This window comes from Mus caroli, unplaced genomic scaffold (genome assembly GCF_978045245.1).
Source record: "Mus caroli unplaced genomic scaffold, Mus_caroli_1 scaffold_13, whole genome shotgun sequence".
Lineage (NCBI taxonomy): Eukaryota > Metazoa > Chordata > Mammalia > Rodentia > Muridae > Mus > Mus caroli.
Window position 1 is genome coordinate 45,760,726 of NW_028227268.1, and position 25,698 is coordinate 45,786,423.

The 25,698-nt window shown below is 44.3% G+C and overlaps 1 protein-coding gene across 2 annotated transcripts; it reads right to left on the reverse strand.

Annotated features, from left to right (window-relative positions):
* Nucleotides 1-1,440: 1,440 nt before the first annotated feature.
* Nucleotides 1,441-13,410, reverse strand: Tmigd1 (transmembrane and immunoglobulin domain containing 1). 2 transcript variants are annotated; one of them, XM_021178391.3, is made up of 6 exons: nt 13,233-13,356; nt 10,494-10,772; nt 7,629-7,907; nt 3,901-4,004; nt 2,523-2,563; nt 1,441-1,989 (listed from the first exon to the last, which is right to left on the reverse strand). In XM_021178391.3, the coding sequence occupies exons 1-6, from the start codon at nt 13,309-13,311 to the stop codon at nt 1,986-1,988; spliced, it is 786 nt and encodes a 261-aa protein (XP_021034050.1). In that variant the 5' UTR covers nt 13,312-13,356; the 3' UTR covers nt 1,441-1,985. The 2 variants fall into 2 exon arrangements, with proteins under 2 accessions (XP_021034050.1, XP_085685396.1); XM_085829270.1 differs by lacking the exon at nt 1,441-1,989 and having other exon boundaries at nt 2,519-2,563; nt 13,233-13,410.
* Between the last annotated feature and the right edge of the window lie 12,288 nt (nt 13,411-25,698).

Consider the following 25,698-nt stretch of genomic DNA (forward strand, 5'->3'; position numbering starts at 1 on the left):
GGCACTCCACTCACTTGTACACACACACACACACACACGTAATTAAAAATTTTTTAAAATAAAAGAATGAATTTCAAAAGGAGGAAACATAATAATGACAGGTGTCCTCGTTGATGGAAAGGCTGAGAAAGGAGTGACCGTTACTGTCATTTTCCACTGGAACTTGATCTCAAGTCAAAACTTGATGTCCAAGTGTCAGGGGCTCAGTTACCTCTGGGTAGGGAGAAAAACTGCTGGGGGAGAGGCAGGAATGGGGGCTGCTTCTGAGGCCAGGGATTTCATGTCCAGAGCAGGCTCACATCGATTATAACAGGAAGCCTCGTATTACTACTGACTGTTTTCTCTGCAGTGAAACAATGTCTCTGACTGCAGCGTCATTTATGATGCTGCTGTTCATGCGCACGCAGTGGTCTTTGTGCCAGTGTACAAGGCCACTGAATTATATATGGGTGAAGAAACGCTCTCCTGATGACCTGCAATTCTCAGGGAATTGTTTTATGTTCTAGAACATAGCATGATTCATAATTTTGCTAGGTGGGGCGAAGGCATTACCTTTCAGTCCTTGTCAGCTGTTTCCTACATTTACCTAAAGCTTGTGGGAATCGGGATTGTCAAAATAATGTAAATGCTCTAAAGCTCTCCCAATCCAGCCTCCTTGTTTTCCAAATGCCCAGGATTGGGGAAGGGGAGGAGAAAGAGTTGCCCCAGACAGCGCAATCAAGACCAGAACTACCTATTTTGTCTTTATACATTCTAGGCTTCTACTTAATGGTCTAAGCATCCGATTTATCCATAGTCATACTTTGTCCTTGTAGCGTCTCATCAGGGCTTCCAGATTCTGGGAGAAATCCTGCGTGAAGCCAGATCATCCTCCACCCCGCCCCCAGCCCCCTCTCCCACTCCCTTTTCTAGCCTATTTATTGCATTAGACACATTCTGAAGAGGGGAGAGGCGGAGTCTCTTGTCTAGGATGTAAAGTACACCAGATTTAATTCCAAATATTTCAAAACACCAAGAAACAAACCAGAAAAGAAATTTCTTTCAAGTTAGAGGTGGATTGTTGGAGAGATCTTAAAGATGTTTCTGGGCAGTGCTGTCTCTTGCTGGATTTATCTCAGTTGTAGGAGAGAGAGAAGCATAAATTCTTTTATATATATATATATAAACAGGAAGGAAAGACTGGAAGTGGAGGGAGTCATCGCTGAACAGTAAGTGTGCTGCAGTTTGAGGTTGATACTATGGCGTGAGTACATGCTGACTCATCGGGCACACAGATAGAGCTATGCAAATGATTCCGGATACTGAGGGAGGCACCACCGTCCAGCTATCCAGCCCCAGTCCGTGCCCTTTGCACACATGTTCCACACCACACATCAGCTTTATGACAGTGTCAGCTGTGTGGAGATAAGAAAAACGAGGACATATACTAAAATCTTCATGGTACAAAATTTATTCCACTTGAAGGAATGTCTTACATTCTGAGATTAGGTCTTCCCTCCTTTAGTCCCAAAACATTAATGAGATGACACTGAACTCAAGAGACAGTTTGCATCTTTACAGGCTCCCTGGCATCTTAGAAACATCACCGTTCTATGTTGGTCTCTGCTTCGAGTCTCACCTACTGCACTGATTTAGAGCATCCAAATGTCGGTTAATCTCCCATGTAGAAAACTAGAAGTCAAATAGTAAGTGGTTACCGATCTATTAGGAATAAATTGAAAAATAATTAACATACTTCGGGAGTGACCTTACCCAAATCTTTCTATTCTGAACCCTTACCCATTACACAGATCCATAAGTAGATCAAATTGGTCATAACAACTGTTTAGTAATTAACTAAATACTTCTTCACAACCTCTGACAATTTGACAGGAGTGAATTTAAAAATGGCAATAAATACAGATGACATTATACAAATTGAGATGGTCTTGATGCAAAACTCTTCCCGTGTTAGGTGGCAGCTCCGCTTTTTTTGTTTGTTTGTTTTATCTGAAATGAATCAAGAAATTAATTCAAATAATGATTGTAGCAACAAAAAGAAATTCAACACAAAATCCATTCTCTACAGCAGCAGGCCTCTGTTTGCTCTACAGGACCTACTTGCCATGTGCTGGCTAAAGGAACGCTGTGCAGAGGAAGCAGCACACAGGATGCAGGGCTTGCTGTGGGAATGCGGTACAGCCTTGGCTCCTACCAGGACAAGCTCCCTCAGTCGCTTGTGTGGCAATGCAGTTGTGCAAGCCCTGGCTAAACCTGCTTAGAGAATAGGCAGAAAGCCCCAAGGTCTCCCCTGCTCTGAAAACCTTCCCGACTCTTCCTCTAAAGTGGAGGCAGGATTCTCTCCACTGTGTTCTCCTCTGAACCCCTCTCCAGGGCCTCCCATCTCTGAAGGGGATTGCCTGGGATAGGCATTCTCTGTGGCTCATTGCTTAAGGAACGGATCCTCCCACTCCCACCCCCAACCCCACCCCCAACCCCCCAGTCCCCACCCCCTACTGCTATCTCTGCCAGAGAGCACTTACAGAGCTGTTTCTGAATTCGGGTCATTCTTTTTCACACAGAGCTAAAAGGCAAGCACAGGGTACTTGTGAGCATTTTGAATGCATCAGCGTGGCTTTGGGTGCTGTGGAGCTACAGTGCAGCCTTCTGTGTGGGCTCAGTTCATTTTCTTTGATCGTGTGGATAGATCTTGATTGAACTTTGAGAAGATATAAGTCTTAATCAGAATGTTTCTAGGGCTCACAGGTTATATATACAGATAGATAGATAGATAGATAGATAGATAGATAGATAGATAGATAGATATAGAGATAAATCAGTGTGTGTGTGTGTGTGTGTGTGTGTGTGTGTGTGTGTGTGTGTGTGTGTGTGTATGTACATGGTGGAGGAGTGTCATGACTTAGTCTATGTGTTGAGGACAGAAGACAACTTGCAGGTGTCCATTTTTTTCCTTATATGGGCTCCAGGATTTGAACTCAGGTCCTCAGGCTTGGCCACAAGTGCCCTTACCTACTAAACAATCTTCTCTGTCCAATTTGTTCTCTTCTTTTCCCTCTCCCTCCTTCTCCCTCTTCCCCTCCCTCCCTCCTCCTCCTCCTTCCCCTCCTTTTCCTCCTTTCTCTCTCTCTCCTCCTTCCTTCCTCTTCTTCCTCCCTCCCTCCCATTCTTTCTTTCTCTGGAAAAATGTTTTGGACTGGAATAGAGGGTGGGACAAGTTTCTTCTTGGGAAACATTGTTGCCCCAAATCAGATCTAGTTACTGTTGCATGGAGAAGGCAGCTCTCTGGCTGATGAGTTCAGCCTAGGGCATTCTGGCTCTGTTTAGAGGTTTTCTGTCATGTGCCCTCTTTGGCCCCAGTGATCTCACAGAGTCAAATGCGAGCCATTAGCCTAAGCATGCACACATTCTGAGACACAGTACACAATGATGTCAACCATTGGACAACTCAAACTCCAGTCGGCCACAGCAGAGCATGTGGCTGTATCCAAGAGGAGAGCATGCAGACGTCTGTTCCTCTCTGTGTTTATTTATTGCACCAAGGGTGCCATAGCAACGATAAAAGAGAAAGTTATTGATTGGGGTTTTTGTTTTTCAAAGAAGATTTGACTATGCAGCCCTGGTTGGACTTAAACTCAAGATCTTCCTGCTTCTATGTCCCCAGCACTGGAAAACAAGTGTGCACTGTCTCACCTGGCAGGAGAGATTTAAAAGGAAGGAAAACCAACTCTAAAGCTCCTGTATTTCTACTCAGGCTTTGTTCATATGCATCTCTCTCCTTTATAAAGCGACATACAGGATGAATGCTAGAGCCTTGTACTTGAGAGGCGTGCAGTCTATCACTGAGCATAGAGCCAGCCTCTTAGATGACTTGTGCCCTAGTATCTCAAAATACTCAGGTACCTTCATTATTCTTTTCCTCCTAGAAAACAGGGCAAAAGCCAGCGTCAGGAAGACCACGATACAAGCAGCAATGATGGGCTCTGCCGGCATGACAAAAACTTTGTCTGTTGGGAAGGCAAATGCAGAGAAAGCAGTCAACTTCTAATACTTCATATTGCTGTGTTTCTAACATGAACCAAGCATGTGCACTTTGCATATATCACCCTTTTAGTTAAATCCTCCAAACAACCCTAAAAGATAAGGCATAATGGGGATTTTGACAGGTTAGGCTACTTATCCAAAATCACAGAGTTAAATGACAAATGCAGATTTTGAACCCATTCCTTTGTGAAAGGAGTTTCTGAAATTTGAGTACCTCACTCAAAGTGACTGTTCAGCCATTTTGTGCTTTCTTTATTGTGTTTTTCCAACCCCATCCCCACCCCCAGACAGGGTTTCTCCGTGTAAGCCCTAGTTCTCCTAGAACTCACCCTGTAGACCAAGCTGGCCTCAAACTCGCAGAGATTGGACGATCTAAAGGCATGCAGCAGCACTGCCCAGAGCTAGCTTGCTTGTTTGCTTCTCTACCCACCTCTCCCCCTCTTTCCTGCCACACAGAGAGCAGAAGCAAACTGAAGTCAATGCCTTCTTAAAAGCACAAAAGTTTTTAGGAGGAGTCTCAGAAGTGGAAAGAGAGAGAAGAGGGATGGGAGAGCAAGAAGACAAAGGTGAAAAGGGCTCCCCAGACTAAGAAAGACAGGAGACATGAGTGGGTCTGAAGAGCAGCACCAACAGTAGTCTGTACTATGTTAATGCCCCAGGCAGGTAAGACACTTAGAACATTGGTTCTCAACTTCTTTGTTTGTTTGTTTGGTTTGGTTTTGGTTTTTTGAGACAGGGTTTCTCTGTGTAGCCCTGGCTGGTCTCGAACTCAGACATCCTCCTGCCTCTGCCTCCCAAGTGCTAGGATTAAAGGCGTGTGCCACCACTGCCTGGCATGATTCTTGACCTAGATATGTGATGGGGTCATGTACTGCTTAAGAGCCTGGCTGCACACCATCTGTAAGGAAGTAGGACTCCAGTCTTCCCAACTTTGGCAAAGAGTTCCACCAGGACAGTGATGGGAACTATAGTCACCGTGCCTGCTTGGAAATGAAGTCCACTGATCTGTATCCTGATGCCCATAACACAAAGTTTATTTGTTTGCTTTTGGCTCCTGCTCAGGATATTTGGGGTGGGCGGGATAAGTAAATAAATTAAACATCCCTCAGTTTTTTTGTGTGTAGGAGTGCTAGGGATAGAACCCAGGGCCTAACACATACCAAGCAGAAATTCTACCACTGAGCTACACCCTAGCTCCAAAGCATCCTTCACTCCTGCACACTCTTAGCTGTTCCCCCTCCCCAATTATTCTCATGGTGCCAACCATTCCATAGATGTGTGCCTGATGAGTCGTCTTGGAGAGCTCTGGCTTTGTATTAATCAACTCTGGGATATACTGAGGTCATTACCTTACTGGAGACCGCTCTACTTATACACCAAAGAAATTTATCAGGAAGCAAAAGGCCAGGTGATTAGGGGTAGAAATCAGATCACAGTCACAGATCGGAATATCTTTTACCAAACTGGAAGTCAGGAAGCCACACGTGACAGCTTGCCTTCTACAAATCAAGCTTACTGACCTACTGGCTCACTTTGCATTACAAGTTCCTGTTGGGAGACACGTGTAACCTCCTGCATTCCTTCCCTTGGTGTTCCAATCTGTGACCAGACTCGGTGTCCCCTCCTCCAGACCATTATGATAAAATAATTTCTAACATGTGCGCTGAATCTTATGGTGGCCAGGCGCTTCCCGTCATTTTCAGCATTTCCAAGCCTTTTAGAAACACCCCCCCACTGAGCTGTGAAGCCAGGGAGAGCCTGTGGAAAATTTGGCATCAAGTGCTACTGAGTGCCAGCAGCGGACCACGTGTGCTAGAAAGGCAAGCTGTTGACAGCCTGGGAAGTAACAGAGCAAAAAAGAAATAAGAAAACAGGCTAGTTTGGCAGAATTCCACCCCAAACAAGTTTCTGCCCACCTAAAAAGCAATTTGCTGATTGCCATACAAGCTGTGTGATTTTTAGAAAATGTGCTTATAGAGCAATTATGCTCTTTTTTTCCCCTAACCAAGAGAGATGCTATAATCACCCAGTCTCCAAGTATGGTCTCATTGCTAATTAAGATGGCACCACATGAGGTTTTTACCCCACCAAGTTATTAAGACTCTGGGGAAGATTTTAAAAAGCCACAAGCTTCGACGTGGTATTCCTTCCATTGCTTCTGCCCTTTGGACATGGGGCTGGGGTTTTTCTTTTTGTTTTGTTTTAGGTTTTTGTTTTTGCTTTTTCAAGCTCCAAGGCATACTGTCATTGCTCTGTAGGACAAGTTAATAAACAGCTCAGTAACCACAGTGACAGGGCAGTCAACCAACAGTCACTCTCCCTCCCCACCATCTACTGTGTTTGTATCCCAGGCTCCCTGGTGTGGGGGGAAAATAAGGCCATGCTCTGGTGACAGCAGCCCAGACAAGCAGGCAGGAGGTTGGTTTGTTTCCTGGGAGATGGCAAGAAGGGCAATGGGTGAGTGAGTAATGTTCCAGCCGGAGGCAGGAGCCTCAGCTTGTCTGAGTACGTGCCCAAGACCAAATGTGTGCAAAGGAGCAGTGGGCCTTTGCAGCATCAAGCATTCCAATTTCCTCTTTGTCTAAGTAAAAAAATCCAAGGAGGCGCGTGCATAGGGTGCACATACATATATTCAGGCAAACCCTCATACACAGCAAACTGAAGAAATCTTTAGAAAGGAAAAGAAGTCTAAGGAGAACACTCCAAACCTCCCTGGTTCTCCTTATCACAGAATGATAAACTTGAGTGTATAGCAAGCACAGAATGCCAAGGGAGAAGGCTCTGATTCGCCATCTTCCCCATCCACGGAAAAGACTACGAACTTCACAGCTAGTTCCTGCATACATCAGTGCTGGAGGAAATTTGTATAAGTCTCTTCCCCCAAAAAAGCTGAACCAGAATTGCTTTCTGTATTGGTACAAGATCTTGGCTCGAAGCCAGTCGTCTATATGGAGTAGACATGATTCTTCTAATCTCTTTCTCTCTCTCTCTTTCTGAAGACAAGGTCTCACTGTGTAGCCCTGGCTAGCCTAGAAATTGCTTTGTAGACCAGGCTGGCCTTGAACTCACAGAGATCAGCCTGCCTCTACCTCTCAAGTGCTGGGATTAAAAGTGTGGGTCTACCATTCCTGGCTTAGAAAAAAAAAAATATATATATATATATTTCCCCCTTTAAAAGCAGGTACTCTTCTGCTGAGCAGTGCCCAGGATCAAACACAGACCTGCATACAAGGAAAGCACCCTCCCCATAGAGCCCTAGCCCCAGCCTCCAGCTCTTCTTGTTTGTTTGTTTGTTTGCTTGCTTGTTTGTTTGTTTTTCTGAGACATGGTCTCACTAAGTTACCCAGGCAGGACTTGAACTCATAATCTTCCTGCTCTAGATTTCAGTATTGCTGAGATTAAAGGCTTCTGGCATCAAGCCTGACTCAGACAGAATTCCTCAAGAAAATGTTCTTAGATGGGGATGATTTCCCAATGGGAATCTTCACTATAAATCATAACAGTCCCATCACTTGTCACTGATGACATTTACAGAGCCTGTCTCCTGACTTATGCATCACACTGTGCAATTACTTGAAGAGAGTTACCTTTAACAAGCAGGTGGAAGTCCATGGTCTCCATTTTCAGAGATGAGCTGGCAATACAGCTGTAGGTCCCGTTGTCAGATTTCTTGACTTTGGTGATGGACAACTGAAAAGACTCCCTTGTCTGTTGGATTTGGTGACGGCCTTTCTCTAAAACCAAGGCGCTATTGTTTTTATACCACATCATTTGCGCTTGAGGGTTGGATTTCACGTTGCAAACCAAACTTACATCGCTGTTTTCCTCCACAGTTTGGAAGTCATTTCCACTTAGAAGAGGAGGAACTGTAAGAGTCAAGCAGTCAAGATTCGTTAGGGGCACGCAGTAGTGAGTCCATTGTCAGCAATTCAAGTTCTTCCTTCCATCTCTCTCAGGGGCGTAATTCACCCCTTACACACACACACACACACACACACACACACACAATGCCTATTGTTTACTGTGTACACAGCTAGGATCTAGGGCCTTGAGAGTAAATGGCAAACATTCAACTTCTCTCTTCAGAGCACTTTAAAGGTAGTAAAGATAGACCATGAAGGGCGGGGGAGGTTCAGCAATTAGGGGCACTAGCTGCTCTTCTGGAGATCCCAAATCCAATTCCTGTTGCCTCCATGGCAGCTCACAACTGTCTATAACTCCAGCTACAGGGGATCTGGTGCCTTCTTCCAGCTTCTGTGAATACCAGGCACACACAGAGTGCACAAATATGCATGAGGCTAAAACACTCATATATGTATAATAATAAAATCAAATAACTTATGTTTTTCCTTAAAAAAAAGATATACCAGAAGCTGTTTATGATGAGGAACATAATACATATAATAATAACTGGGATAGTAGCACACGCCTTTAATCCCAGCATTTGGGAGGCAGAGGCAGGTGGATTTCTAAGTTCGAGGCCAGCCTGGTCTACAAAGTGAGTTCCAGGACAGCCAGGGCTACACAGAGAAACCCTGTCTCAAAAAATAAATAAATAAATAAATAAAAATCAAAAGCAGTCCTTGTTTTCTGAACAATGTAATAACCCAATTTGTACAAGGGTAGGCTAAAACAGCACAACACTAAAGACAGGCATGAGATTTAGCACTAATTCCTGTTATGTCATTTACTGTGACTTTCAGACATCTATTTAACTGTTAAAGTTTCAGTTTCCTCTGAACAAACAAAGAAACAAAAAGTTGGATAGTAATACTTTGCTGTGAAAATTGAGACCGTTTGTGTAAAGAAGCGAATCTGCTGTCCTACTAATTAATACCTTTACAAAGTCATGCCAACTACCATTACAGAGGCCATTGTGCTAACAACCATTACAAACATGCTAACTACCATTGCAAATATCGTGCTAATTAACTACTATTACAAATGCGGTGGCGATTTGGAAAGCTACGCACACCCTCAAGCTTCACATTTTGCCTGACTGCATTTGCCAAGGCCACATATTTACATTGGCTCAGTGGCCCTCTTACAAAGAATGCCAGCAGGGCATGGTGACACACGCCTTTAAGCCCGGCACTCCGGAGGCAGAGGCAGGCAGATTTCTGAGTTTGAGGCCAGTCTGGTCTACAAAGTGAGTTCCAGGACAGCCAGGGCTACACAGAGAAACCCTGTCTCGAAAAACAAACAAACAAACAAACAAACAAACAAACAAACGAATGCCGTGCTTCTGGACACCATCCAACTGTGGTGACTCTTGCCTCTATTGGAGGCTTAGTGAATCCTCCTGCCTCTGGTTACAGAGAGAACAGCTGTAGCTCATGGATGGTCAGACACATACATCCTCACCAAACAATTCCAACCCTCACCATCCACCAAGCCCTTCTTCTCACATCTAGGAGGAAAAATGGCCAAGCCAGGTTTCTGTTCTTGTCTATGCCCCTTGTATTTATTGGAAGAGGCCCAGGAAATGAATAAAATGGTTCAAGAGTGGGCAGTTAAGGAAGGAGGTAGACCGGAAGAAGAAGGGAAATGAGGCTTGTATCATCTGCATACTGAATATTTAGACCCTGAGTAGGCTGTGTTATTTATAACTTTCTCAGAAAAAAATGACATTTGGTTGCTCTTTGGAATGAGCTTGAATTCTGTATCCATATCTGACAGGCATGTTATGTAGTAATTGAGATACACAGGAAGCTGCTGGAACAGAAAACAGAACTGCCAAGTACAATAGTTCCATTTGTGAAAAGATCCTACTAATTGTCCTTTATTTTAACTATTTAATGTTAATGATTGTTTAAGCAAGTCCTCTACGCAGGAACACTGCCCTTTAAGAAAATCAGTGCAACTCAAGTAAAGCTAAAACATTCTCTTTGACATCCAGCCTACTTCCGGAATGCCTGCTGTTTTGTTATTATTGCTGTCTTTGAGATAAGGTCTCAATGTGTAGCCCAGGCTGGCCTATAACTGACAATCCTTCTGCCTCAGGCTCCACATTAGTGCTAGACTTATATAGCCTTGTACAACCAGGCCCTGCTGCTGATACAAATTAATGAGGAAATAGGAACACAGCTAAAAGGCATGGGCAGGCACGTTTCACAAAGAAGAATTAAGAATCCTCATTTTTAATTCAAGAAATGAATAGGTCACTCGGGAGGCAGAGACAGGCGGATTTCTGAGTTCGAGGCCAGCCTGGTTTACAAAGTGAGTTCCAGGACAGCCAGGGCTATACAGAGAAACCCTGTCTCAGGAAAAAAAAAAAAAATGAATAGGCTAGACACAGTGACTGCCTTTGAAAGACAGAGTCAGGACAATCACTTGAGCCCGTGAGTATGAAGCTAGCCTGGGCAATATGAGCCCATATGTGGGAGGGCAGGCATAGAATTTCAAAGGCAGACATCCAAGGCTGATTGGCATTTTCTTCCCCCTTCACTCACAGGTAACATTCAGCACTACTGTGACGGACACCGTCTGATCGCGCTGGAGTTTGCAGCTGAAGCGGACTCCATTGTCACTTTCGTTGATGGGAGAGACACAGACAGAACTGATGTTGATTTTGTTTCCATTTTTCAGATCTACTATTCCATCTTCTCTGTACCAGAGAAGTTCTTCATCCCTGGTGTGGTTTTGAACAGCACATTCCAGAGATGCTTGGACACCACGTTGAGTGTCCAGAATATAGTTCTCAGTTCTACCATTCACAGTTAAAACAGAGCCTGAGGATATAGGGAAAAAACTGTTAAGACAGGCAGATATCTAACCAAGATGTCCATCCACAGGGGATTGCTTAAATGAATTAGGATACATCAAGGCCATCGAAGACACTCTCAACAATTAAAAATAATTTAATCAATCTATATAGTTTTACAAGGAGATTAAATACACAACCTATTCTGTTTGTTTGGTTGGTGAATTGTTCTCAGACCGAAGACACTTCTGCCTCAGCTTGCCAAGTGCTGGGAAGTCAGGTGTGAGAGCAGGACATAATGTATTATTAGCTAAACTGAGAAAAATACTAAAAATTGTGGCCTCCAAATTTTGCTCACCCAGAGATCTTTTACATCTTGATGCTAGACTCATACCCAGGCCATCTGTTTGGTTGACAGAACTGTAGCCTAGGCACTGGAGCATTTGAACCCTAGGTGGTTCAAATGTACAGTGAAGTTTGATAACCAAGTTAGAAACTGTATGTAAAATAATCTCAGAATAGTCTGATGGAAAACTATATGGGTTGTTCAAGAAGAAAAGTCTTGGGAAGATATCAAATATTTATATAGACTAGAACTGGTAGACATGGGGTTAAAGTGGAGAGATACCAAACTTGGCGTGCTTGCTGAGGGAGATGGGTAGAGCAGGAAAGCAAGGACTTGAAAAAGTCTAGCAAAATGGAAAAATATTAATACATAAGTCCAAAGGTAGAATATAAATGCCATCTCTAATAATTATCACAAGCATTGAAATTGAATATGTATAGGGACAAAAACTGACTTAAGCCAGGCGGTGGTGGTGCGTGCCTTTAATCCCAGTACTTGGGAGTCAGAGGCAGGAGGATTTCTGAGTTCAAGGCCAGCCTTGTCTACAAAGTGAGTTCCAGGACAGCCAGGGCTATACAGGAAAACCCTGTCTCGAAAAAAACAAAAAACCAAAACAACAACAACAACAAAAAACCTGACTTAAAAATACTTTTCTTGCTAGATAATAGGAATATGGACAAATTTGTTCTTGCATTCCTCATGTTTTAAAAATGGACAATACAGCCAGGCGTGGTGGCGCATGCCTTTGATCCCAGCACTCGGGAGGCAGAGGCAGGTGGATTTCTGAGTTCGAGGCCCGCCTGGTCTACAAAGTGAGTTCCAGGACAGCCAGGGCTATACAGAGAAACCCTGTCTTGAAAAACAAAAAAACAAAACAAAACAAAAAAGGACAATACAGTAAAATTTAAACAATACAGTAAAATTTAAATATGTTTAAATGGCTATGACCCATGAGATAGACAAGGTTTTGTGGGGTGCACAATCAGGATGGTGTTTGTTTTCTTGAGGCAGGATCTCACTATGTAGCCCTGGTTGTCCTGGAGTTAGACCAAGCTGGCCTTGAAGTCACAGAAATGCCCCCTGCCTTTGCCTCCTGAGTGCTGGGATGAGAGGCATTCACCACCACAGTTTGCATGTTTTTGTTTCTGTGCTTTGCTCTGATTTTTAGTGATTTTTTTTTCATTGCATAGTAAGAAATGCCTGAATTCCAGCTTTTATATTCCTGGTTCAGAAGCAGGTAACAAAAGTTAGAGGTCCAGCTGCAGCTAGGTCAGCTTCCAAAAGATGCATCAATATAGTTTCTAATATGACAGTAAGTGTGACAGACAGTGCCTGGAAACATACACACACATTCTAGGGCCAGAGGAGGGCTTCAGGTGTCCTCCCCCGTTCTTTGTGCATTATAGCCTTGAGCAGAGTCTCACACTGAACCAGAAGCTTTCTATCTAAGCTCTGCTGGCCAGTAAGTGCTCAGGCTCCACCAGTCTCCACACCTCAGTGCTGGGGCCACAAGTACACGTAGCCATGCCCTGCTTTTACAATGCAGGATGAAAATGCTAATTCTCATTCTTGCAGAGCAAGCATCCTTACAACCCAGTCAGTCCCCTTGCTTCCTTTCCTGGTGTTTCAGATTGAACCTGGAGCCTTTAAGCTAATTAAGCACTTTGCTCTACAAACAAGCCACACCTTCAGTCTTCTGACTAATTTGTTTTTTGTTTTTTGTTTTTTTATCATGAAGAAGCATTTTAAAACCTGAGAGAGGAGAGAAGCTACTTTGAGGCAGGGATACAGATAAAAATGTGGACAATATTTTCCTGTAAGTGACATGTTCAAATACACAGAAGATTATCTCACTTGAAATTGGTACTAAAATACATTTAAAAGTGTGAAAATTCTGATACAGTCTCAGAAGAATAGCACACTCCATCCTGTCTTATATAAATCAGAGCCATAAACAGGTTTTACCCCACCCCTCCACTGTTTAAAATGTTTTCTGACTCTTATAACCTAAACCATTCATTGTATTGGGTAGCCATTCCAAACTGTAACTTAAAGTTGTTTCCAACATCTATAGATCATTATTTTAATTTACTTATTTAATTTTTTTAATCTAAAGAGAGGTCATAGACAATATTAACTTACTTGTTCTCCCCTGTGGCAAAGATAAAACCACTAAGAGAAGCTGGCATGCTTGCAGTGGCCTGATGATTTTCCACACCATCTTTAATGAATGCAGGTTGGACCTTCTGGAGGTAAAGAATGCAGTTGTTTTTGTACTTTGCTCTACAATGATCTTATGAACTTTCTTCCAATTAGGCATTTAAAATAAAGTCCCAAGTGAGTCACCCCAGCTGTAATGGTACACTCCTAGTTTTTAATTAAACAAGTCTGAATAAATTCTTTTAGTTTTAACTTTTTTATGGCAATGAAAAAAACTATAATGATATAGATATAGATATCAGAGGGGAAAAAAAAAACTTCCCTAGAGGGGAGAGATGTGTCACTTTAACAGAAAGACAAATGGATTTTCCATTCTCAGGTGGTCCTAACTGAGCAAAGTCATTCTTTTTTGAGAGTCTCTCTTGGGTCATATTTGCAAAGCTGTTCTCCAATCAGAGAATTCTTTTAAAATGTTTATCTTATGTGTTTGGGTATCTCACTAGCATGTATGTCTGTGTACCACTTGTGAACCTGTGTACCCAAGGAAACAAGAACAAAATGTTGGATTCCCCTGGAACTGGAATTGCGTATGGTTGTTCGCTGCAGTGTAGGTGCTGAGATTTAAACCCATATCCTCTGCAATAGCAGCAAGTGCTTCCGAGCACTGCAACATCTCTCTAGTCCATCATGGGCAGTTCTTGAAATTACTACAGATTCAAGCGTGCCCACTTGCTGCAGACATGGAGACTATCAAGAACAAGTAAACAAGGTCTCCTCGTTTCCTTCTACACGCTCCTGCCTCATCCTCCTAAGATATCCCAGGCATGTGTGGAAAAAGCATGCATACATTATTTCCCTTACAGATAGCTCTACTGTGCCTCAAGTGTGCAGAGTCCTGGTTTGATGTTTAGAACTGCAGACAGACAGACAGATAAAGAGGAGGACTACTGCTACGACTACTACATACAGGACAGAAACATGTATGGAATAACTTCTAGACACTATTATAAACTTCACAGATATTTATTCAATCACAACTAAGCCTGACAATCATATTTCTGTTCTCTTTCAGACAGAGTCTTTCTCCATAGCCCTAGTGAGCCACACTGGAATTTATGACACTCCTAGCTCCTAAGCACCGGGGTTAGTTATGTGCGCTACCATGCTCCGTAACAATTAACCTCTTGACCCAAGAATGCAATTTTCCCAGAACATTTGCACAAAACCAGCAAATGTTAGGGTCAGGATTCCAACCCGAGACTGCCAAGGCCACACTCACAACTGTCCTTCTGACTAAAGTAATATTCATTCCCTTCAAAAGATGCTCCTGGACTCTTCTAGTCCCTGGTCCTTCCGTTTGCACTAACAACTTGGTATTTTGTCCCTTATCATGAATATTAGCTGTTAAAAGCAGGAAATAAACATCTGACTAATTCGAGGCGCCTCTACTCCTCCCTTGCTCTAGGCTTGTCTTGACAGGACCAAGAGTGCTTCCTACAGGGAGGCCTCTACCAATATTTTAATAAGATGCGATTACTATTAGCCAGAACATTTTGTAATTGAAATTTTCTTGTCCAAAATATTGCTATGACTCTATTATAAGAGCGAGGACCTCGGGACCAGTGAGATGGCTCAGAGGTAAAAGGGCTTGTTAGTGTAAGCCTGATAACCTGAGTTCAACCCCCAGATGCCATGTAAGAGAGAACAAACTCTTAAAGTTGTCCTCTGACCTCCAAGTGTGTGCTGTGGCATGTGTAACCCCCAACCCCCCCCCCCCCCCACACACACACACTATGAAAAAGTGATGATTTTAGAACCCGATCATGCATGGAATTTTCTTAGTAGATGGGAGAGAGAGCACTGCTGCAGCATGTAGGAGGTTCTGGGTTCAATCCCCAGCAACACAAGGATACATGGAGTTTAGAAAGGAGAGCCCTCCAAGAGTGATAAAACCACAACTTTTCTCAAGGACAGTCTAATATGGGGCCTGAATAAAAACTCAAGAGTGCCTGGGCCGTGGTGGTGCACACCTTCAATCCCAGCACTCAGGAGGCAGAGGCAGGTGGATCTTTGTGAATTCGAGGCCAGCCTGGTCTACAGAGTGAATTCCAGGCCAGCCAGAAACTTCAGAGTTACACAGAGAAACCCTGTTTCAAAAAACCAAGCCAAAGAAAACAAAACAAAACAAAAAAATCAAACAAACAAACAATTAAAACAAACAAACAATTAAAACAAACAAACAAACAAAACAGAAAGCTGGAGAGTTTGAGGCTGTACACTACTCTGAGAGGGGGAAGAACTAATGGTCTCTTGCTTTCTAAGACACCGAAATTTCCAAATAAAGTCCCTTGTCTAGCCACTTACCTGCCGAGCTCCCAGCAGCTGACTTCCTCACCTAGCTCTTCCTCTGCCTGGAACCCTGAATTATGTCCCCGACATGATCCTTTATAATACTTGAATTTGAACACTTTATGACAGTAGGGTCAAGTAACTGAGATAAATTGGGTTCAAAGTCTGTTTCCCTTTCTGGATTCTTAGAGAAGACAGTAATTGTGAAGCACATCTTCACAAGGTCTAAGCCTTTCTGTACCTAGGTTACTAGGAGGGGCCGGATATTACTAACACGGGTGCATTGTTACAGGGAAGCCTGAACTTGTGCAAAAATCCAGAGCACATCTCACCCAACACTGCCTGACAACTGTGACATGACAAGTCCGGGGAGAGGCTTGACTTTCACAGTCAGTGACAACTGAAGATTTCACATAACTTAATTATTGAAAGATTTTTACCACCAGTCACCCGAGCCCAGTGCTGAAGCTATGCCAAGCAACAAGAGGAAGTTTTAGCTCCTTGAGGCTCTGACTTCATTGGGAAACCAGAACAGGACACTTCAACTAAAATTATTTTATTGGTAAAAATACTTAAGTTACTCAATGGGTAAAGCATTCACTGTGCACGATCTCCAGGGCTCACACAAAAGCTGAAATCCCAGCACTCCCACAGTGAGATGGGAGGCTGAGATGGGGATGGAGAAATTAGAATCCCCAGAAGGCCACTTGCCATACTAGATATATGTCGATCAGAGTAGAAGATGGGGACCAACACACAATGTTGTCTTCTGACTTCCACATGGGCATTGCCCATGTGCATGCACACACACTCTTGCATGCACGCACCACCCAACATACTTTATGGTAGTGTTACTAATGAACATTTTATGTGCCAAGAACTATTGTTTCCATTCATCAAAAAATAGGATATTTATGATCGTCTATACTTTACCTCCGTATTTTTCTGTTGCTGGAGATCAAGCCCAGAGTTTTATATATGTTAAGCAAGCACTGTACCACTGAGGTACACCCCGAGCTTTCTCCATTGTTTGATGGGTTTATTTTTTTAAAGGAAGGTCTCCTATAGCTTAACCTGGCTTTGAACTCGCTGTGTAGCCAAGGCTAGTTATTACTCCTGATCCTCCTGCCTTCACTCCCAAGTGTTAGGATTACAGGTGTGTGCCATCACACTTGGCACTGTCCATAGCTTTTAGCACATTGGGTAACCACACCATAGATCTATTTCTTTCTGTCTATGTGACTTTGAAAAGTTATCTAATCCCTAGGAGCCTTTGGTTCTTCAGGAACACAATAGCAATAATAACAGTGCCCTCCCCACAGAGTCACTGTGAGGACTGAGTGAAATGGAGCATGCTAAGTTGCTGTACAGTAAGTGCTTCATAAGCCATAATTATTACTGTTATGAAGATAGGCTGGTCTAGCACTATTCATGCAAGGATCATCATTAAAAGCGGCTGCTGTTAGTCAACAGGTGCAATACTCCCACCCCAAGCAGGCTTGGGGTTTACTTCTCAGTGGTACAAGAGCCGTATGTCTTCTATCATTTAAAAATGAATTTATTGGGACTGGAGAAATGACTCATCGGTTAAGAGTGCTTGCTGTTCTTGCAGAGGATCAGAGATTGGTTTCCAGCATCCATGATAGGCAGATCACACTGCCCAGGACCACTAGCTCCAAGGGATCAGATGCCCTCTTCTGGCCTCCACAGGTACCTGCACACACCCACAGAGAGACACAAATAACTTTCAAGAATGAATTTTGAAAAGGACTGATTCAGCCTTTGGGTCTGGGTCCCTTCAAAGTAGATCTTAAGATAAATCTTTGAGTGCAGGTAGTTCATCTCACAGCCATCTCAGGAAGAGGAGATCAAGGAGGAAAATTACCAAAGGGTGTGCTATTGAGCAAGTTACTACTAATGTGGCTCCTGGGATGAGGTCTTTGCAATACACAGTCAGTTCGGGCAAGGCAAGAAGCTTGAGCAATTAGGCAACAGTCCAGTGTCTTTCCATCTTTGGCTGAGTGCCAATGACACCACAGCACTTCCAGTGGAGACACACAGGAAGTTGCTCGCTTTCTTGAAACCGTGGGTAAATCCTATGTAGGCCATGAGGATATGGGTAGGGCACTGATAGCAATTTCTATACCTAGGTATTAGATGTTATTAGGAAACGATGTGGAAGAGTGTCCCAGTTCTCAAGAGATGCCTTCAAACTAAATGTAGGGGTTAAGTGTCACGATGATTACAACCAACTTTCAAACCAATTATGATGGTTCTGTCCTGAATTGGGGATAGGTGCCTTCTGAGTCTCTGTGTAAAACTGTTGAAGTAACTCAACAAACCCCAGGCTTCGCAACATTCAGTGGGTACCCTGGGGGGTGCTCAGAGGAGCAAGACAGCTCCCAAGGTGGGAGTTAAAAGTATGGAGTCTTACTTTTAACTTTAACCCAATTGCAATGTGGAAATGACTCTAGTCAGTCTAGAAAAACATAATAAGGAAGCTTGTGAGCCCCATGGAGGGCCTTTGGGTAATGAGAAAGGATTTCCAACAAGAATATGGTTGCATGGTGGTCCCCCATTTGGAAATGATGTGATTGCCCAGAGTCATATAAATTACTGAAACAGTCCCCTCTCCTGGAACTGAGGAATAAAGAAAATCATTTTCCCACTAGCAGTTAAGTCCAGCAGTTAACCTAAGCCTTAGGACTATGGCTGGCTAGATATTAGTAGAGTTCAGGGCTTGGGTAGGGGTAAGTAGCAGGATACATTTTTTTGCATGCCTGGGACCCTGGATTTCATCACAAGAACAACTACAAAAAATTTGTTACTCCACAACTTTCACATGTAGCTTGGGCCCAGGAGAGGGGTAGCCTTAGTTTGTAAGTTCTCAGAATAGTGACCCATCTGCTCTACATTCCCAAGCCTTTCTGGAAAGGTACCAGAGAAGGAGTCAAGGACCAGGAAGTTGTGGCTTTCTGATTAAGACAAGTAGGAGAATTATGGGGTTGGAGTGGGCAGAAGTATGGCTTATAGGCACTAAAGCATGAACTTAGCACATACACACACATCGCATGAACATATGCATCACACCCCCACTCACACATGCACACTCACATACACACATCAGGAACACATCTAGGTATCGTTCCTTCATCAGCTCTGAAGAGACTCGGGAATCTTAATAAGCCTCTCAGGTGGCTCTGCTAGAGCGGCTGAGTAGCTTTCGAATCTCGAGAGCTATGGACTATGGAACTAGGTCTGGATCACAGAGACGAAGTGAAAACCCTTATCAAAGGGAAGGATCTAGCTCTGCAAGTCAGCCACCCAAGAGGCACGAGCTGAAGAAAGGAAGAGACAGCAGGACATTCAACTCAGCACAACTTAGAGATGCTTGTTAGGTGCCCAGCCCGGGAAGGGACTATGTACCTTGGGCTGACTGTTTGTACACAACAACAGGGTCACAGGCCAGGAGGGCTGCCCAAACAAGTCACTGAGAATGCAACTGAAGGCTATGGAATGAAAGAAAAGGGAGGACTCCGGCTGTCACACCCTAGTGATCTCAGAGCAGCTTTTGGACCACTGCAGGCCCCCAGGAGGTCAATTCTTCCTCCCAGAATCCACCAGTGCCCTCTAAACTGCTTTAGGTGATTCACAGATGTGATGTACACCTAAGATTCCAGCTACTCGAGACTGAGGCAGGTGAATTGGAAGTTTGAGGCCAGTCTGGGTGGCACGGTGAGTCCAAGGCCAGCCTTCAATGCTTAGGCAAGTTAGCAAAGCCCTGTCTGAAAATGAAAGTAAGATTCAGGTCAATAGGAGAGTGTTTGCCTTGCTCGAGGCCCTGGCTTAATCCCCTGTTTAAAAAAAGTCATGTGGCCTCCAGAATTTCTAGCTTAAGCAACTTCCCATTCCCTGTTATTAGATTGCTCATCACCAAAAACTTTAGCCCTGGAATAAAGACTTGAATTGCCACAGAGCTGTAGCTCAGTGCTATTAGAAAATATGCTTGATTCATGCCCTAGGACCAATAACAAACAACAAGGAAAGCATGAAACAGAGACGTGAGGCTAGAGGGATGTTCAGCTTTTAAGAGCATTCGTTACTCTTTCAGAAGACTTGAATTCAGTACACAGTGCCCACATGGTGGCTTATAATTGTCTGTAATTTCAGTTCTAATGAATCCATTGCCCTCTTTTGGCCTCTGTGATCACCAGGCATGTACATGGTACACATACATACATGAAGGCAAAACACTCATACACATAAAATAAAAGTAAATAAATCTTTAAGACCCACCCCCCAAATCCCTGTCTCAGGTTTCCAGATTTAGCAAGTGAAAATATAGAACACCCCCACACACAGAATATAAACTTTAGGTAAATAATACTTTGTAAACGCAGATATATCCAGTACTATGATTAATGTGGTAGGTCATGAGAAAGTCAACACTTGGCTATAAATACACCAACACTTAAAAAAAAAAAAAAAAAACCATTGTTTCTCCAAAATGCAAATGTAGCTAGGCTCTTTTTTTTTTTTTTTTTTTTTTTGGCTTTTCGAGACAGGGTTTCTCTGTGTAGCTCTGGCTGTCCTGGAACTCACTTTGTAGACCAGGCTGGCCTCGAACTCAGAAATCCGCCTGCCTCTGCCTCCCGAGTGCTGGGATTAAAGGCGTGCGCCACCACACCCGGCTGTAGCTAGGCTCTTAATGTGACTTCCTGAACTACTACAAAATAGCCCAGAGCATTGGGAAAGCTGCTAAATCTGTGTGCTGTGAGTGTGAGTGTGTGTGTGTGTGTGTGAGAGACAGAGAGAGAGAGAGAGACAGAGAGACAGAGAGACAGAGAGTCTCTCCCTCTCTGTGTGTTTGTGTGTTCAGGTCGGTCTGGTATTGCTATGTATTCAGATGCTTAATACAAGATCTGGTTGCAGCCCAGACAAACACATTCTCACATACACAAAGATGATGTTGTGTAAACTTTGCTCATTTTTATTCTCTGACTGGTTAAATAAAAGTGTGAGGTAGAAACTTAAGGGTTCTTTGGAGAGTCAGTTGTGTTGGACAGTGGACACAGGTGAAAGGCTAAGGCAGAGACTCGTGAAGAAACAGTTTATTGAAGCAGTCACAAGTGACAGGATGTTCTGCTAAAGCAAGCACTCAAAGAGATTCTTCGATAACGACAGGTATGTGTTGGTTCAGTATTTGAGCTCCATTTGTCAGGACTCCATAGAGAGAAATGCACCAAAAAAACTGGTGGTGTGCCTTGTCGCTTCCAAGGACTCCGGCTGATTGGCAGTGTGATGTCAGCTGAAGCAAGACTGAGCTGAGGCTGAGCTTAGCTTGCTGAATAGAGTAAGCTGTATAACACTTGATGATCTTCACTGATCTTCACTTCGATGAGAGAGGCACAGCTGGGAACTTATCTTGGCATTGAAAGAACCTAGTGTGGAAACCCCCACTCAGCTCCCGATTCGGCGTGCACCCAAGAATCACGAATAGAACACAACACCTTGATGTAACAACACGAGGTATTTTAATGGCGGAGCTCCGGGTCGAAACGTATCTCACACAGGAGACAGTGGATTCGACCTCGAGGCTTGGAAGCTAGGGGTTTTTAAAGAAAAGGAGTGGGGCCCGGGGGAGGAATTGGCGCAGTTTCACATGATTGGTCCATTTAAACATCAGCAGCCTGTTAACATTTAACTTAGGTGAGAGGGGTGGGAGATAGGGAGGCGATGGGCCTGCCGGGGCATGTCCTGGCCTGTTCTGCTATGTTCTCAGCCCCAGGTTTCGAAGCTCACAAACAACTCTTTGGGCTATTTGACATACATTACATGAATCACAGGTCTCAAGTTTTATTTCCTTTCAGCATTCCTGCTGGTCCCTCCTATTAACTTGTTTCCAGGCTGAGGCCCGGAATAGGAATGCCACCGCTGCTGATTTGTGTTTACAGTCCCAACTCTACTGAGAACTGGACTGCTGGTATAGCCCATAAAGTGTTTGTGAATGGATCAAGCTGCCGCTATTGACCCATGAACAGCACTGCCAATATCCTGACAGCATAGATGGGAGTTGCTTCAAAGAACCATCTCTAAAGAAGTCCACTAACACCTCCCCCCCATCCTGTCTTTTCCACTATCTCTGGTGGGTGATGGGCTAAAAGAGAGGTTAAAACGTTTAAGAACCATCATTAAAAATAAACTTTAAGGCTGGGCAGTGGTGGCCCAGTGCCTTTAATCCCTGCACGTGGGAGGCAGAGGCAGGCTGATTTCTGAGTTCGAAGCCAGCCTGGTTTACAGAGTGAGTTCCAGGACATCCAGGGCTACACAGAGAAACCCTGTCTCGAAAAACCAAAAAAAAAAAAAAAAAATTAAAAAGAACTTTTTTAATTTAAAAAAAAAATTACAAAAGCGACTGATAGCCACTTACTGGGGAGAATAGAGGTAGATGGGGCTTCAGTTCCAGGCTGGGGATCTCAGGTAGTGACCAGGAGGGGGAAGGGAAGAGGAAGGGGGAGGAGGAGGGGGAGAGGGAGAGAAGATGGAGAGAGTGGGAGGTCCAGGATGGTGATGGGATGGGCCAGGATCACGTGGCTGAGAGGCGTGTACCCTGAGGGCAGCCAGCTGGAAAACAGCAGCTTAGCATAGAAAAATCACTTAGGGGTAATCACCCCTCACTAACTCTGCTAAAGCTGATTAAATAAATTGATAAGACTCTGACTGAGTTATTGGGGGGCTAGCTGGGTCACACTAAGAACTAATAGTTATTAAATAACTAACGTGTGTGTGTGTGTGTGTGTGTGTGTGTGTGTGTGTGTGTGTGTGTGGTATGTACATTTTCCTACGGAGATGGCCTCTCAACCTGGGATGAACAGACTTAGACATCATCTTACCCTCCAGTTTACTATACCCAAACCAAAATCAGTTCCTCCCATCCATTACATCATTTTCTTCCTCTTTCCCTCTATGAATTTTGAATCTGAAGTGTGGCTGAGAACTGGTTTTTACTGGGTACCTGTCTCTTGCTGACCCATTCCTTCCTTGCTTCCACTTAAAAGGTACCCATGGTAGTTGCCATTTCACAGGCAGGGATGGTAGGTTTAGTGGGCCTTGAGTTAAAGATAACAAAACTAAGAAAGGGCGTGGCTCACTGGTGGATCAATCGCTCCCCTAGCATGCATAAAGTTTAGGGTTTATCTCCAATATAAAAACAAAAAACAGCAAAACCAGACCAGGAAACAAAAAATACTGGTAACCCAGAAACCCAACTGTACATGTTCCCAAGATATATGTACCCTGACCAAATCTCCTCCCTCCAGTTCATAGCATAGTAGTAACGGTGCCAGTCTGATTTTATCTTTTTCCCCTCTGTGTGTATGTGTGTGTCTGTGATATATGCTTGTATGCATACACATGTATGTGCATGTGTTGAGACTATGTGTCAATATCTGGTATCTTTCTCTGTTACACTTCACCTGTTACTTTGTTTCGTTTTTAAGAAAAGGTCTCCCTATGTAGCCATGGCTGGCCTAGAACTCACTGTGTAGACCAGGCTAACCTCTAACTCATAAAGACCCATCTGTGTCTAACTCCCCAGGACTGGGATCAAATGCGTGTATCACTACACCAAGCTTTGCCCTGTTTTTTTGAGTCAGCATTTCTTAATGAATCTAGAGCTCACAATTTTGGCTAGATTAGCTGGTCAACGAGCCCCCAGATATACCTTTCTCCTCACCCCACACATCCCTTGGGTGCACTCTGACACATCTGGTTTTGACCTGGGCGCTGGAATCTAGACTTAGGCCCTCACAGTTGTGTATCAAGCGCTTCACCCACCCATGCATCTCCCTGGTCCCTTTATCTTATCGTTGACACAGGATCTAGCTATGTAACTCAGACTAGCTTCAAACTCCAAACCTGCTCCAGTCTCCAATACTCTTCCTGCATTTGAGGACAAGGTTAAGAACCAAAGTAGGTGACCTTTGCGAGTGACCACTAGGGGTCACTTCGCACCCACAGTGTTCTGGAGCTAGGGTTGAGATCCATCCTCAAAGGCCAGTTACTGACAGGACTGGCCTACTCTGATCCAGCAGGGAAGGAAGGGATAAGTGGGAAGGAGATGGGGAAGGGAAGCTGGGGACTTGGGGGGAAGAGGCTGGGATACAGAGAGAGCAATGCAGGATGACATGAGTCCCTTAGGACAGGACAATGCCTTCTATTATCCGTATGGATGACTGAAATGGAAAGAGAATTTAAGACTTCCTCATCCAAAAAGGGAGAGGAAGTGGTGGTGGCACCCCCAAACAAGACGGTCCACCAACTGCCTCACCTGCAAAGTCTACTTTCCTTCTCAGTGGTCCGGCCTCAGAACTGACTGGCGCAAGCTAATGGAGCCTCAGCTTCAGGCACCATCATTTGCACAGGTCTCTTCTAAAGGCCCTGGCCATTAATCACTAAATGTTTGGAATCTGGTACTCTTTTCCTTAAAGGGGCCTCTCTATTAGAAGCATCAACCCCCACAGGTCCTGGCTTTAGCCCCCATTGGCTCCAGTACAGAGGGTTAAAAGGGAGAGGAAAAGGAGGCCAGGGGTTCCAAAGGAAAGTACCCGCCCCAAGACTAACAAGGGAGGGGCTTCCTGTGGGGGTCGAGGGTTCATTCAAGGGCCAAAGACCCCAGCAGCTACTTCACTGCCAAGGGCTGATGAATTATGGGGGGCCATCAGAGGTGAGGGAGTACTCCTCCTGCTGGCCTGAAGGTTCCTGTGGCTGGCAGCAGTTTGCCTGAATCTTTACAGACAGGCCTGCCCCATCCTGTTAGCTGCTTCCTGAATAAACAATAGTCTTGCCAACCATTGTGTCGATTTGGAAAGAAGGAGGGGGGAAAACCCTCCAGAAGGAAAGTTATAGACTCCCTGCGCTGTGAACTTTGCAAAGGAATAAATGATAAAGGCACCAGGAAGCGACCTGCTTGCAGTTCCAGTATCTATCAGTCCTCGGTTAGCCTCCATTTACCTTTCCCAACCCCTGAGGTCACAAACTGCTCCAAATCCCATCCCACGGGATTTGAGGTCTGAGTTCAAGAGCTTGGCTGCCTTGCCAATAATTTCCTTTTGCAAAACTAGTCATTTTCGAATTTGGTATACAGTGCAATGGGCAAATGGACCTGGTTCTGTGAGGAGTTTGTGGGGAACAGGGCACGATGGGGAGAGAGGAAGAGATAACATTCCCACATAACAGCTGGGAGGCTGCCTCACTTGACTCCAGTGTCTCCCTGAGCCAAGGAGGAAGTGAAAGAAAAAAAGAGCGGGATCAAAAGAGGGTCCAGAGGCCTTATAAAAGGTTAGCCCAGAGTCCACTAAATGGTCTGCCAGCTTTGGAGACTCCACCCCTAACAGGGTGCTCTCTGCGACAGCTTCGGTAAACACCTGTCTCACCTTTTCTGTCTTTACTTCCTTTGTCCTTGGGCCTTCAACACTTTGTCTGCCTCTGGAGAGACCTGGGATATCTGGCAAGGCAGCCATGGCTCTTGGTACCATTCCATAACAAGATGGACAGTTCTGTTTGGGAGCTGTGATGGGTTCAGGGATCAAAGTTCAAGCAATATGCACAAGGCTAGGGGCAGATGACATGAGGAACCAAGGGGCTCTCTGGTTTTTAAATGAACCACAGTGGTGGAACCTGGCTGGTCCCAGCAGCTGATATGCACTGCTCAGAACTGCCTGCTTCTCTCTCAACTCCACATCCAGTGATTTCAATTAGGGACTTAAAATTGGCCAAGGTGAAAGTATTTATATAATCGAAACTGGCAACCACCACAAATCCAGGCCCTCCTCTCCAGAACTGTCAGACATTTACCAGATCTTTGTGCCACCTCTAGCACACCTAGCACCCAAACTGCCAGCAGTCTCCGTATTTGTCTATGCATGGGCACACAGAGAGCACCTGCGTGTGTTCCCCATTACAGTCAGCAAGCTTCCTTGTTCTGTTATGCAAACATTTTAAGTACTTCCCTACTTATTACATCCTGATCCCAGATAGTTATCCAATTTCTTTCTTTTATAATCTGTAATTGCCCTTGTATCATCTTTTTGGAGGGCGC